At 33.9% G+C, this 16,202-nt stretch overlaps 2 protein-coding genes and 1 pseudogene across 3 annotated transcripts; 2 read left to right on the forward strand and 1 right to left on the reverse strand.

Annotated features, from left to right (window-relative positions):
- Positions 1-5,998: 5,998 nt before the first annotated feature.
- On the forward strand, positions 5,999-10,134 carry LOC143616333 (uncharacterized). The gene is made up of 6 exons (XM_077089194.1): positions 5,999-6,049; positions 6,137-6,240; positions 7,333-7,348; positions 8,185-8,478; positions 9,179-9,527; positions 10,056-10,134. The coding sequence occupies exons 1-5, from the start codon at positions 5,999-6,001 to the stop codon at positions 9,299-9,301; spliced, it is 588 nt and encodes a 195-aa protein (XP_076945309.1). The 3' UTR covers positions 9,302-9,527; positions 10,056-10,134.
- LOC143616324 (uncharacterized) lies at positions 10,068-11,269 on the forward strand (annotated as a pseudogene). Its single transcript, XR_013150643.1, has 3 exons — positions 10,068-10,124; positions 10,217-10,417; positions 10,756-11,269. The product of XR_013150643.1 is annotated as an uncharacterized LOC143616324 (transcript).
- A 1,679-nt stretch (positions 11,270-12,948) lies between these two features.
- Positions 12,949-15,647, reverse strand: LOC143616335 (ras-related protein RGP1-like). The gene is made up of 2 exons (XM_077089196.1): positions 15,389-15,647; positions 12,949-13,481 (listed from the first exon to the last, which is right to left on the reverse strand). Exons 1-2 carry the CDS (start codon positions 15,613-15,615, stop codon positions 13,043-13,045), a joined length of 666 nt encoding a protein of 221 aa, XP_076945311.1. The 5' UTR covers positions 15,616-15,647; the 3' UTR covers positions 12,949-13,042.
- Between the last annotated feature and the right edge of the window lie 555 nt (positions 15,648-16,202).

Raw genomic sequence — 16,202 nt, forward strand, 5'->3', positions numbered from 1 at the left:
TTTTGGCAGTTTGACTTTCCAAAGTCAAACTGACCATAGTCTTACATTATAATCAACTTGTTAACACTTATTTATACTTGAAGATTGTTATACAACATATATATAATAGCACCCTTTGTACCTTCGGTGGGCATTTCTCCGGTCTCGGTCGGTTAAGTGTCCGGCCCATAAGACAAAGCTACATGGAGAACTCGTAGCAGTCCTTGATTATATATATTTTCCGCATCTAACTATCAAACTAGTTATACTTATTTAACTTCTGCTCATCTTAGTTTTATTTTACATTTTGAGTTCCATGGTTATGGGTTTGTAGAGACTAGCCTTGGTTATTCCGTAAATAGCTCCAAACCGGAAGCCGAACTCTTGTTTACTAGTTTGTTTAAATAGTTGTATAAACATGTTTTATGTAAGATTTGAGTTTCTAAAATCATTTTAATTAGTTCCATGGTTATGGGTTTGTAGAATCTAACCTCGGTCTTATCCCGAAACAAGATCCGAACCGGAAACCGAACTTTCGTTTAAAGACTTTGTTGTTGACTTTTTGTATGTAACCTTTGGTATTATTATTTATAAATTATTTTACAAGTTCTATGATGTTTGGACATGTGGTAACCATTCTTGGCCTTATTCCAAGATAAAAAAACCGAACCAAACCGAACTAAACCAAGTTTACTCGCTTAAGACACACAAGTGTGTTTTTAACCATTAAAACTTATATGTTTCTTTAAAAATACTTTATAAACTGATTTTAATTATTTTCACAAAGTACTCGTAATGTTGAATCCAACTTGATCCTATAACAAAGTTTGGGCCGACTAAACCGAACACTCGATTAACGGACGTTGTTAGTTCTAAAACAATAGAACTACATACTTGGTTAAGTCTCTTTAAGATTTATTTAGTTATCTCATACATTTATTATTTTGGGAAAGTTGACTTTGGGTTTGGTTAAGTCACCAAGACCCGAACCGACCACCCGAACACTCGTTAAAACCCGTTTTAGTATCTATATTATAAAGGGACTTGTTTTCTTGCATTTTTACCCACCTTATTACTTAACATAGGTTGAGTAAAATTAAGGGCTAGATACTTTAACCCGGTTTCGAGCAAACTTACATTTTTAAAGGACTATTATTATAATTTCTTAAATATTTACATTTTAAACCTTAAACTTTAAATTGTTTATATTTCTTATCATTTATTTTCATTTAAAGACTTCCAAGACAACTTTTCTAATACAAGACTTCTTTTCCTTTAGGCTTCGTTCGTTAAACTCATCGTTTCGGTTAATCTCCAAATCATCAAATCTTTCAAGTTTATTACTTGAATGTGAGTACTTTCATCCCCCGTTTTCACTCTTTTATATTTTGGGGGTGACATTGCAAACTTATTCAAATCCAAATGATTTATACTTAAGTCTTAAACCACAAACTTTATTGTATACTTCACTTAAATAAATGCTCGATTTGGTGATTATATGCTTATATGCTTAAGTGCTAATGTGTTTACCGCTTTTGGATGGTTGATTCATAAATCCGAGTATATCTGGCATCCCCTTATAGAAAGGTGTCGTTAATGTATTCTTATTAACGATTTCATACAAAATCCGAGTATATTTGGCATCCCCTTATAGAAAGGTGTCGTTAATGTATTCTTATTAACGATTTCATTTATCTAAATTGTTGCTATTATTTATTGTTTTGTATACAAGTTGTGGAATTTCATATTATATATCTATTGTTCAAAAATTATGAAATTGCTCACCAACCTTTGTGTTGACAAAATCTATTTATGCAATGTTACAGGTTTGACTTTAGGTTGACTCGAGGACTTGAAGAAAAAAAAACGTTATCGAGACTATTAGGATATTAGCAAAACGAACAATATATTATTTACTATGATTTGAATTCGGTTATTGTATGAACAAGTTATGTGACTCTTTGTGTTTTTATGAATTTAAATGAGTTGATTAAATATTGTCACTTAATAGTGTCGTGTGCGATGAACAATCGGTTGCGCCCCGACGTTTCCGTCATGATCGGGGTGTGACAGTTCTTTAGGTTTGGAATTTCCGAATTCGGACGAGGAGTAGATTGTTTAATGTAACTTTTATTTTTTTTAATTTACTATTGTTTTTAATTTTTAAGTTGTAAAAAAATATCAAAAAAAAAAAAAATTCCATCACACCACACCACCACCCCACCAAAATTCCATCACTAGTGATGGAAAATGGTGAGGTGAGGTGGCACACTTGTATTGGTGGGAGCAAGTGATGGTTTTTAAACCACCCCCACCCCCCTTAGTAGGTTATTTTGTAAATGCGTGTAATAATAAAGCCTTTCATCGGTGTCATGTCAAAGCTACGATGGTTATACGAATGTTACTTAAAATTAAACATGAAATTAATCAATTTTCTTGTATTCACTAAAAGGATACTAAAATAATGCAGATCAGTGAGCTTCAAGAATATGCATATAAAATTTAAAACAATGTTTAGAATAATACCGGACCTAATTAAACATAAATTAAAAAAAAAACATAAGCTTGCACGTTACGAAGTTACGTTTTGATATGGTAACGCTTCGTTACCAGTAGTGAAAAAATATAGAAAATACAAAAACTCACTCGCTTCTAAATTGAAAACCAAAATGAAGTATATATTTGCATTATCTCCATTTAAAGAAAATGATGAATGTAAAGTTAAAATGTCAACAATCACAGCGGTGCAAAGATGCTTACGCATGGATACTTTAACGACCTGAGCACAACACCATGTAAATTAAAGGGTCGCCAAGGGATAAAGCGTTACCACCTTGGTGCTTTTATCATTATTTATTTCTTTTATATCACAACAAACAATGTTTTTTTCCTCTTAGGCACGTTAAAGTGTTTTATATGAAAATAATCCAAAACCTTTTATAAGCTAACAAAAATCTAATTATGCTTCATATCTGTATAACCTAAAAACGGAAACTTTTTGCTAGTTATGTGTAAGATTTCGTATTTTTAATATATTTACACATTTTAAAATAATTTAACATAATTTCAGTATATAAAAATATTTAATTAAATATTTACATTTTTTTAATTAAGCTTACTGGGTTTTAATATGTTTACATATTTGGACATAATTTAACATAATTTTCAGTATGTACAAATATTTAATTAATTAGTTTGCGTATTTTTAATATCTTTACATGTTTAGAAATAATTTATCATATTTTAAAATAATATACCATATTTTTAAGTATGCAAAATATGTCATGCGCTTATTAATTAAATTCTTTACAAAATTTTAAAATAAGATTACATAATTTTTTAACGTGTTTACGTATTTAGAAATAATTTAATATTTTTATGGTATGAAACATATGTAATTGTTATGTGCTTCTTTGTGTGTGTGTGTGGGGGGGGGGGGGGTTATAAATAAATCTTTACATATATTATTGTGTGTCGCACAATAAAATGTAGATGTTTTTAAAATCTTTACATTTTTTATTTAAAAATGAAATTATGTAAGTTTACATATATTTTCATGACATTTATGAAATTCTAAAAACTGATTAAATATGTATAGATTTTTAAAATGGAACTTGACAGTGAGATTAAAAAAAAGAAACAAAACAAAATGGTAGGGAAAGGTGATAGACATGTAAGTTGTGACTGATGGGAATGATGGAAAGTATTAACTAATAAAGTAAAAAAATTAAAATACACACATGTGTATTTATAAGCGATTCTGAAAAAAAAGGTAAGTAATTCCATTAACTTGTTAATATGTATGGTATTTTTTTGTGCATTGTGTGTGCTCATATATTTAAACAATTAACACACTTTATACATGAATCAATCTAAAACCCTTTAAAAACTCCAAAATAAGTAGTGGTGAGCAAGACAAGGGTCGGACCCTTGAAACCCTTTTACCCGACTCGTAAAACCCTTAATTAGACCCGAATATATAATATGGGTCGGGTAAAGGGTATTTAAATTTCACCTTAAAGGGTAAAAGGGTTTCAAGGGTCCGACCTTTTTTCAAACCCTTGACCCTTTTACTAGTTTTTGGAGAGATATACATCATGTTCGCGATTAATCTGAAATATAGGAGAGGTTTGTATTTTATATATGATTCATCATAAATTTCCCAACTATTAAGAAAAATAAAAATAAAAGATCATACTACTGATTGGAAATACATATATATGAAAATCACTAAATTGTTCTCTACCTGTAATTTGTGAGTTTGAATATTATTTGCATCGGTTCAAATGATTGATAAACTTTCTAAGTTAGAGTTTACTGTGTTATTAAATGAAAGTATAATTATTCTAGGATTCATATATTAAAGTCATATATGAGATATGCAACTAGTAAATGCAGAAAATGACCCGCGATTATTGTTTTAAAGGGTAAAGGGTTGGACCCTTGAAACCCTTATTTATACCCGATCCTTTTATTGTTTTAGAGGGTAGGATCTCGGGTCCATATTTCTTCCTAAAAGGGTAAAAGGGTCCGGATAGGATATTATGTAAAAGGGAAGGGTCTTACCCTTTGAACATTCTTAAAAATAAGGGATATAGAACTCACGTGGATAACATAAAATGATATCTAGCTTTCCACACCTTCTTTTAAACCCATATAAGGCGTCATAACCCTAAACCGTCACCTATAATCGCCACTGGTAGCCACCTGTTCACTCATGTTGTTGACTACGATCAGTTGATCACCGCCATGCCCTAGCAGCATATGTTCGCCCTCCACAACCCCGATCACTTCTTCCAAGCATGAGAAAATCACTTGGAACAGATTTATAGATAAATAAAAAGAAAATTTTAAGTAATATCTAGTTATTTATCTAAGATTCAAATCTATATTTATTTATTTACTTTTTATTTTTTGAACAAAACTAGTTTTTAAAACTCGGTTTCAATACCTGGTTTTAACCATATCCGACCCTAACTGATTACATAGGTAGGGTTGGGCTATTTTGTTCAATAACAGGTTATGTACCATAGCCGGTTATTGTTGAAAGTAATTTCCAACTTAATAGGCCCGTCATGTGTATGTGATCAAGTTTGACCTATTGGGCATATGAAATTCATTAATATGTAATGGGTTTATGGGGTTGTAATTAGGGTTTTATTATATTTGGTAATGCCTTGGCTAGCAAGTTAGGTTAGTCTATATAAACCAAGTCATTGTTAGACATTATAGATTGTGGACGTGTGAGATGCAACCAAGTTAGGGTTCATCTAGAGGCACACACGAGATGTAACCGAGTTAGGGTTCATCTAGATGCAATCAAGTTAGAGTTCATCAAGAGTTAAACCGAGTTAGGGTTTGAGAGTTGTAATCAGTTTTTTGAGTGAGATTTTCTGATTAATATAAATGATAGTTATTCGTTAGTTCGTGTTTTGATAATCGATCCGGGACTTGAGTTATAACCATACCTATGTTTTGACCCCCTTGACCAAACTTGAACAACACGTAGTCAATACCAAGTTTTGTGCACCTATAATGGACTTCCAAATAAAAAAGGGTTGGGCTGATGAGGAAGAATAAGCTAAAGTGCAAAAAGAGAGTATATGTAGAAGGATTCCTCTTTTGTTCTTTCTCCTTTCCTCTTGGAGCCTATACACAAACAGTTAACAGCCCAACAACCATGGGCGGATCTAATGAAGAAAAGGGTGGTTCCTCGGAACCACCCGAGTTTCGAAATAATAGTGTACGGATATATAGAAGATACTAGAGGAACCGCCTTATAAATTAAGAGGGAACCACCCTATTAACAATTGAAATGATGGTCTGGTTGGCAAGATGTTGTTCTTCTAAGCTCAAGGTCACGAGTTTGATTCCATGATAAAGCAGTTTTATGGATTATTTTTCCTAATCCGTAACTCTTTGTGATAGGCACATTTTGGCCTTTCTAATTATTTTGTTAATTATAACATCTGTTTGGTTTTTATTATATGTTTTGTGTTACATTAATTTCTGATATAGCATGGTTAAGTTTCATGAAGCTGCTGGTGTTTCATTCGGTACTCTGTATAAGGTACTCTTACCATTTAGGTCCAAGTGCTTTTATAAACAAATAGTGTTTCGTATATTATTTTGAAATGTTTTATTTAAATATTCGTAGAGTGCCGGAAAACAAGCAATTGCCGAAATTGTCCCAACTCTTCTTCATGCTTTGGAAGATGATGACATGGCAGCACCTGCCCTTCATGGTCAACAAATTTTGAGGTATTAAGAAACAAGATAGTATTATTACCCAAGCCAAAAAGATGAAATTAGATAGGCCATCAACTTAGAAGTCTATGCCAACCACCTCCGTGCGTCGCGGGCTCATGCTTTTCCCCAGCCACCTTATTCCAGACTTGTTCGTTGTTACTCATCCTCGAATCCTCCGACCGTGATGGTGACTTTAGATTCATTTGTTAATTGTTCTTGATATTGTTAATTGTATAGATTCAATTATTAATTGTCAAGTTATTTGTTAAATTTTAGATTATAATTAGCAAATTAAACCAATCGTAAAGCATTATTATGTAATGAACCGACCCGAATCGTCAAACCGACCCGAAAATTTTATACCCGATTCCATGAAATTGAATCATTTAATACTAGTGCACCACCTAAAAAAATTCCTGGATCCGCCACTGCCAACAACAAGTGCAAAAACAACTTAAAAACAATATAACAAGACGATTTATAACTGAAATGCCAAAATATCCCAAAATAAATTTACACATAAAAGTATTTAGTGAAATGATAGTTTCACAACTAAGTTTATTTTAAAGATTTAACCTCATGAGTTGCTCGACCTTACAAAAATCAAAATAAAGAAAAAAAAATGAATCCCTAGCTTAATTAAGTGGTTGAGTTGAGTTATCTAAAAACTTTATTTAAAAGATAAGAATTTAAAAGATGAGAAGATCTTTGATTCAAGTCTCACATATCACTTTTTCACGTTAAGTGATGAAATAAAGATGATTAGATAAATCAATATGTTCCACTCGTCAATGACACAAATGACCTTTAAAATAAATGAATCAATATGATATTTTAAAGTCACGATGTTGATGTTTTAGACCACCCACATGCAAACACATGTTATTATCTCATTTGATACTTTTGTGAGTGTCTGTCTGTGTGTGTCTTTCTCCTTTAAGGCCCTCCATAGATTTAACCTCAAGTGCCCTCCATTCTCAGCAACCCACGTGTCTCCTGTTTTAATGGCATTATAAACATGCATCAACTACTTTCCCTTTCTGACAAACTACTCTTGTGGTGAATTCTACAGTTTTTTCATTTTTTATTCTTTTTTATTTTTAGGTGGTTTCGAGTTATGGTAGGTAGCAGGTATACCTCGACAATTTTTTGATAGTATATATGTTGTGGTTAGGTTGGTTAAAGCATCGTAACACTGTCATGTAAGAGGTTGTAACTAATTCACTCGTTATAGTTTAACTAGACATTATATAATAGGATAAAAAGTGTGATTGGTTATTTGGGGTGGCACCGCAATTTCCTCATTAAAAGCCTCGTTATCGTGCACCATATCATCAGGCCCTTAACGCGTTGGCCAGTGTAGGCAGAGTTAACTGTTAAGGGCGCCGGCCACGTTGCATTCGGTGTCGGGTTTAAAGCCCCACAACAACCAGGCTAAATATGTGTTTGTGAGTTCGATAAAAAAAACTTAAAAAAGAACAAAACAAATTATCTTAAGCCACTAGTAACTCTCATAACTCAATAGAGTTCACTACTTTGACCAACAAACTCGAGTCAATTAAGTTTGCTTTTCACATCAGCGAACTTCGACCCGAGTCCGTTTGCCAAATCACCGGACTTACATGACTTCTCAAACCGTCCAAATATACAAAAATACAAGAACTTTAAAAAGAAGTATCCGAAAAACACTTACTCCAAACCACCTGATATAAAACACAACAAAAAAAATCTAATTCTTCTCAGCATCGTATATCAACTCATCTATACTATACGGTTATCTGACTTCAGTACGTACACATAATACTATCCATCATGTCCAAAAATGTGTTGTCTATCTCCATCTGTAATGGAATCCTTAACCACTGTTAATTCACATTTTCACTCACCATTGAATCTTTATAAATGCATGCTCATTGTGTTCAATATTCATCACTTCATCATCTTCTTCTTCTTTAGTTCTCTCTTAAACACCCTTCTTTCTTTAAGATCATGGACATTCCAGTTATCGATCTAACCCCATACGTCGATCCAGTTTTGGGCAAATTCAGCTGTGATGAACTCAAACATCCTGACCTGAAAACCGTGTGCTCTGAGGTCAGCCGGATCCTGAGAGAAACCGGGGCTCTGCTGGTCCGAGACCGACGATGCTCAACCGAAGATAATGACCGGTTTATTGACATGATGGAGAAGTATTTCGGTCAGCCGGAAGAAATTAAGCGTGTTCAAGAACGTCCTCATCAACATTATCAGGTAATCAGCCTTTGTTTATATATTTGAATTTAATTAAAACCATTTAACCAGATTGCTTGTGGATTTTGCAAATCCATGCACGTAAATGAGCGACAGGATGTCAGTGATACTCATTTGTTTTGTATATGAGTTACTATAGAAATGATGAAATTGATGGAAGCAAAAAAGTATATAAGTTCCATACATTTAATTACTTGACTTATATAATAATATATTATATATGTGAAGATTCCATGTGATCCGGATCTTGAATGGGATGTTGGATGATATTCCAACACAATCGAGATTAATTTAAAATATATTGTATCAAAATATTCCAGAAAAAGTTAAAAGTTCTAAGTCTTAATGTGTTAGTAGACATTAAGGTTGGATTATGACATCTAATAACATGCCTAACTTTACTAAATATTCACAGGAAAACATGTCTAAGAGCTTACCTTTTTCAGCTATGTGGATGTGGACTAGGAGAAAAGTAATATATATTATCAAATAATTAATAAATATATAATTTACAGAAGAAAAGTTAAATCAAATTAGAACAAACATAAGATACAATTAATTTTAGTTTGTTTTATGATATCTTTAACAAAAATGTTAATTTTATGAATTTTTGTTGCAAATTAAATTAATTGTTTCAATATATAATTTTAAGATGACTATATAATTTGGTTCTAATTATTTATGGATCAATCGCAAACAGGTTGGATCGACACCAGGAGGAGTAGAGATACCGCGTAGCTTGGTTGATCTAGAGATGCAAAAGAGGCTGAGAGCCCTGCCTAAAGATCGCCAGCCTACCATTCCATCCGGTCCTGATCTTTAGGTTCGCTATATGTGGAGGGTTGGCCCGAGACCATCCATGACTAAGTTCAAGGTTACGTATACGTTCTCTCTTGGAATGCATTGGTTTGCATGCCAGATCACTAATTGTTCTTTTATGTTCGTTTATCATGTAGGAATTGAACTTTGAGCCCGTCTTACCTGAAGGCTTCCCCGAATGGAAACCGATCATGGATTCATGGGGTTTTAAAATGATATCGACCGTAGAGGTTTGTTACTCGTAGCAATTTCCTGCATCATGTTAACTACATCAGTCTTGACGCAAAGCGGAAGCACAAAAATATAAAAATACCCTTGAAAGAAAACATTACATCATGGTCTCTTTACAGGGAACTTAAAATTTGGTAGGCGTTCGAAATTGAAACTCACAACTAATTAGTTAAAGTGAAGACATAAATACAAATCAAAGATTTTGTAAATTGCTAAATTGAGGGAAAATAAAATATTCACTGAATTTGGAGTCCAAAAATATTGAAATTCAGTTCTTGCGATTAGGCCAAATCGCCTATAGATGTTTGTCAAATGATCCGACTCATCAAGACCTTTGCATCCGCTACGTACTTATAACATAGCATAATTGCATTAAAATCAAAATCACTACAAGTCTTTGTAGTTCACTCTTGATCGATCACATAGATCGAGTGAACCGCGTTATATTCATGTGTTCTTTATATTAATTCATCATGCAATTGTTAAAGGGTGGATGAAATTTCCTAACACTAGTTTTGCTAGCTCAGGCTGTTGCAGAAATGGCTGCAATTGGATTTGACCTACCAAAGGACTCATTCACTAATCTAATGAAGCTGGTGAGCCCATCAGTTAACTTTCTATACTAGTAATATTAATAGTACATATTCTAAATTCCATGTTTTGATCTAACTTTGAATTGCATGGTCCACATCTTCTTGCACCAACAGGAAGTGACCTCGGACGTCACGGCCAAGAAGGAACTGTGTTCGCAGGATACCATTACGACATCAACTTTCTTACGATTCACTACAAAAGTAAATTCCCCGGTCTATTTATTTGGTTAAGGAACGGGGAGAGAGTCGAAGTGAACGTTCCTGACGGATGTCTCCTTATTCAGGCAGGAAAACAGGTAACTAGCACACGCACATGGTCCGTTCAACCTTTTTGAGAACTAAAGCGGATCCTAAAATCAAGGCCCTTCGTATTATATAAAAAAAATGCTTAGGATTGTAACACGTAGGAATATGACAACATACGATATCTAAAACGCACAAAATCACACAATTCTAACAGAAAATTCGAGAAATTGAGTACCTAACCTAAAAAACATTGAGGACCACTTAAATATATATGCATGGTCCCCAAGCTTCGGTTTATTTTTTTATGGTCCAAATGCCCAACAAAGACATCAACTTTGTCATTATATAGATCTTGTATGCTAACATAATCTTTTGTTTCAAATTGTAGTTAGAATGGATGATCGCGGGTGACTGTAAGGCCGGTATGCATGAAGTCGTGGTAACCAAAAGCACTCTTGATGCAGTCGAAGCCGCGAAAAAGGAAAACCGAAGCCTTTGGCTCAATCCATTTCAAACATGTTTCATAAGCTCATATCATTAAGTCTCATTTTTTCACTTTGTTTCTTGCTATTTTTAGCTATTTTCGAATGTAGCATCCGACGCTGTGCTGAAGCCTTTGGGGCATTTTGCAAAATCGCCTCTTGCGGTCAATTACCCGCCCATGTATACCGGCGATTACTTTGAAAAAGAGCTTTCGGTGATTAACCTCAAAGGGAAAACTGGGGCTTAGATGTCGATCGGGTGAATAATTAAGTGATCGGATCCTTAAGTATTTAGTAGTGCGTACGTGTGTTGTGTGTGATATGGTGTGAATAAGCGACCGATCAAAGGCTATTTATGTTTGTTTGGTCGCAAGTGTGGTGTGATTTGGCAATGTTGTTATGTTTTATGTCGTGAAGGTGATTTATTGTATGCGATTTCCTTTGTAGGTTTTGTAAACCGAAGTTGGTAATTGTAGAAGTCATGGATCAATGTTTTGCACGTAATGAAATATATGTCCTTTGTCGGTCTATATATATTACTTTTGTCTAAAAATTGTTTCTTCATGAAACCTTTTTTTAATGCATGCAACAAATTAAAAGTATGTATATATACATGGAGATACTGATTTATGTGAAAAATGTGTATATATACATATAGAGCTATACCATGGTGAGTCACTACAATTCCAAGAAAGTAACGTAGTGGACCAAGATCTTTCATAGCAAACTCTATGGGCAAAAGATACATAAAATAGTGTTGGAGAGAATTTGACAAGATAATCAGAATAATATCACCAACATAAGCAAAATAGACATTGTGTCTTTCCCATGTTCATAGATAAATAGGGAGTGGCCACATTGGCTATGATGAAAGATCGATGTGAAAACATACTCTACAAAACGCTGGTACCATACCTACATGGCTTGCTATATGTCGTAATTAAATAAATCTCTTTTATAATCAACATAACTGGAAAGCCTGCCTCTCAAAACCCCATTGGTTGGTGCATAGAAACCATTTTCGTAAATATTGCCATGCAGAAAGTTTTTTTAAACGTCAAGTTAAATGAATGGGTCAAAACTTTAAAAAATCTATGCTTAGAGTTGTGCGAATAATGGTTGGTTTAGCAACCGGACTAAATGTTTCGCCATAGTTGACCTCAACTAGCTTGACCAGTTATCGATCATATAAACCAAACAAAACCAGACCAACTTTGTGACGTTTTGGGTTACCTTGCTACGCAATTCTCTAGAATGGATATAAAGCTACTAGTTACCTAGTCCAGAATGGATATGTGTGTGTTTTTAGTATGCTCCATAAGATCCGATCGAGTGTTTCTAAACCTCACAAGATGATGTTATATATTTCACCGGTTACTGATGACGATTATCTGGTGTAATAAAAAACTATATAAAAAAATAGACAGCATAAGTGATTTATCAGTTGAATAATTATTCCACCAAACCAAATAATTGTTTGTATATGTGGATCCCAATTCAATATGTTTCATCCATGTTATCGTATGCGAGGGGCTTACAAACCACACAACGACAACGGACACACGTGATATATATTTATAGCTTTGTAGTCTCTACCTGGTACCTACACCACACACGCACATAGTTTCAAACTACACCCGATACTTTAGTGGGCTTTTCTAAGACGCATGTTAGCCGTTTATACTGATTTTGACGTTTTAAACCTAATATCATCAGCAAGGAAACTTACCATTGTAAGAAAACCGTTTGAATCATGTTATGAGTGAATCATGTTCTGAACCTAAGACAAAATCTCAAACCTTAACTACCACCCCATGTCATTGGACCAGAAGACCAATTTCAAATAGGCTTTGCGGATAGACTAGGGGATCATACCGGATCCAAATTAAAATGGTCAGCTAAAAAAACGTTTAGTTTTCAGGTTATAGCCAACTCTAAAAAGAATATAAACGAGTTGGAAACAAACTATTTTAAAAGAAAATATAAGATGATCAAATAATAATTACAATAACTACATTTGAATACCCAGTTTGATTATACCAACAATTAAACCTCACCAATTATGTAAGCCTCACTTAATTAGAAATATTCATTTTTAAGGTAAGTTGGCAAAGAAAGTAAAATTCAAATTCAATTATAAAATTCCATACACAAAACCAAAGAACCAAAAGTTTGTAACATACACACTATTCACTAAGACGAACAGCAACCGGCCTTGCTTTTTCCCGACACTTCGTGACCTGGAACAACAATATCCGTCCCCTTAAGAAGCGAGGAACTCCCCTCGGACTCCTCATTAGCGACAAGAGACTTTTTACCGACTATTTTATAAATCTCTGTAAGAATAGTGACAAATGCAGGCTCTACATTTGTGGCTTCAAGTGCAGATGTTTCCATGAAAAACAACCCTTCTCTTTCCGCAAACTCTTTTGCGTCCACGGTTGTTACCTCGCGTGTAGAATCCAAGTCGGATTTGTTTCCTATGAGCATAATCACAATATTATTGTCCGAGTGACCACGTAATTCGTCTAGCCACCTTGCAATGTGATCAAATGACTGCCGTTTGGTTATGTCGTACACCAACATTGCCCCCACCGCTCCTCTGTAATACGCGCTAGTCACGGCTCGGTATCTGTAATTGTTTAACATATAGCATAGATGAATAATTATTATATGTATAGGCATAATATTGGAAAGTAATAATAAATCCTCGATGTTATTTTCATAATTGTTTAAACATAATGACCTAAATGGAATGAGTGTAAACAAGCCATTCTGAGCTGAGCCAGAGCCCGAGCTCGTTTAGGCTCAAGATTGGCTTGTTTTAATTCAAGAGGGCTTGAGCTCTGCTCATTTAGAGCTGTATTTGTAAAACTTGAGCTCGGCTCATGAGTAGTTTGTCAACCTTGAGCTCGGCTCATTTATTATTTATTAACTTTTTTTATTATATCATTTAATTATTTTTATCACATGCTTATAGTTATTATATAAATATATTAAATAAAAACCAATATAGATAAAAGGCTCGTTTAGGTTTGCGAGCCGACTCGAGCTCGATATGTGAAGCTCGGGCTCGAGTTCGTTTCTTGAGCCTTATTAAAAACTTAAGTTCGGGCTCAAACTCATTTAGGCTTGCGGGCCGACTTGAGTTCGATATGTAAAGCTCGGGCTCGAGTTCGTTTCTTGAGCCTTAACAAAAACTCGAGTTTGGGCTCAAACTCATTTAAGCTGGACTAGATTCAAGCTTTTAACAAGCCGATCTCAAGTAGCTCACGAGTGGCTTGGCTCGCTTACACCCCTAGGAATGTTTATGAAAGTTGGCTATTATTTAGTGACTTTTTTCTTCACAATTACATCCTGCTTCAGGTTTAACTTGAAAAAACAATCACCAAACAGTAACCAGGTTTTATATTTGTTGATCTTGTTTCCATTTAAATGACTTAATTTTGAAAGATTTTAACATTTATAAAAAATTTACAGCAATGTCACAATATTAAAACTTGAGTGGTTTTTGTAGTTTGAAAAAAGTGTGAGTGACATTAATTAAACACTGAAGAAACTTAAGATGCCTTAAATTGTGCAAACGTATTTATAATATGTAGGTTTTGGATCAAATACAAAGTGAATAAACGTATGAAGCATACGAAGTGACGAACAAAATGCTGTGGCATTTTCGTAATTACGCTACAGCATAACTTAAACTAACCTAATAAATTCATAATAATTACCCTAGTCGTAATTAAATACGCTAGTTGTTTTTGAGTTGTAGAATAATTACGCTATTCACGTAATTACCAAATTGCCACCATGTGATTTTCCCCCCCTCGCTTACGCTTCTCATGGGTTTTTCACTTTGTACATTAACCGGTCCCATAATATGTAATATTGATTGCAATATGTATCGTTTTAAAGTGACTTATGTTGTAGAGTCCAAAGAATTGGCATACATCATAAGTTTCTTCATTTTAGTACAAAACTTTTCTATCCATTTATTGGAGTGTTTGAATGTATGTTTTCAAAAAAGACAATTAAAACCATCATCAGTTTATGCCAAACACCCCCAATCATATTACTACATTCAGCCCTAGGGCTGTAAACGAGCCAAAGTTCGACGAACCATTCAGCGGGAAGTTCTTTCGTTCGGTAAGCTTAACGAGCGACATGAACAGAAGCCACTTTTGTTCAATTGTGTTTGTGAAAGTTCAGTAATGTGTTCGTTTAGGTTCGTTCGTTTGCATTTTTCCTGTTATTGCATTCGTCCAATAGCGTTCATTTGCATATATGTTCATGTATTAGAATTCTGCTATTACTGTTTATCTTTTCCACAATTTTTATTAATCAGTTAATATCTTGATATGATTATGTTTGCACTTACTAGTTACTACGATAACCATTTTTGGATATTATACGGACGAAAACAATCAATATATCGTTCGGTTCGGTTCATTTACAGCCTTCCTATAATCAGCCCTAAATTGTAGGTATGAATGAATTATACAACAGGAAGCAGACAATTAAAAACAAGAATCAAGATGAAACCTTTCTTGACCAGCAGTATCCCAAATCTGAGCCTTCACATTCTTATGATCAATCACCATCGTCTTCGTCTGAAACTCGACACCAATCGTCGCCTTCGAGTCCAAACTGAACTCATTCCTCGCAAACCTACCCAACAATTGCGACTTCCCCACCGCAGAATCACCAATCAGCACGATCTTGAACACGTAATCGATCTTCTGGCTGAAATCGCCGTGGTAATTCGCCATGTCTCATCAAAAACCCAACTGGGTATCGCTTTATCAACTGATTAATCGATCAGAGACTTCGAATTTGATGATGGGTGTGTGAGGGTTTTGGTTTTGGTGTTTCAAGACGGTGTAAAGAAAATGGAAGACCTTGTTTTAAACTATCTTTGATTTAGGGTGATTTAAATTTTTAACTACCAAATTGTTTTCTATATAAACATTTATATATTAATTTAATTAACTTTCTATAATACTTTAATTTGATGCTTACATTTTATATTGGGTTCTCGCTTCATGCATCATATCTATTTTTAAATATATAAGGTTTTGTTTATATCTCATTCTTTCCAAATCCTACTAATAATTTTTCTAGGATACACTAGATTATTGGGTATGGTGGTTGTTAATTTGACTATGTTATATATTGAATGAAATTAGTGTTAACTTATTATTATTAAAATTGCTTATTTACACTAAAGTAAGTAAATAAGCCTTTAATATTCATCCAAACTGGTAATGCAGGATCAGAAGACGTAATAAGCAGACTCGTTAAAGAAATCTCAAACACCATGTTAGCTGTAGACTGTAGTGGTATGAGTTTCTGGGAC

This window comes from Bidens hawaiensis, unplaced genomic scaffold (assembly GCF_021521415.1).
Source record: "Bidens hawaiensis isolate Kalapana, Puna unplaced genomic scaffold, B.hawaiensis_p1.1 tig00046810_1, whole genome shotgun sequence".
Taxonomy (NCBI): domain Eukaryota; kingdom Viridiplantae; phylum Streptophyta; class Magnoliopsida; order Asterales; family Asteraceae; genus Bidens; species Bidens hawaiensis.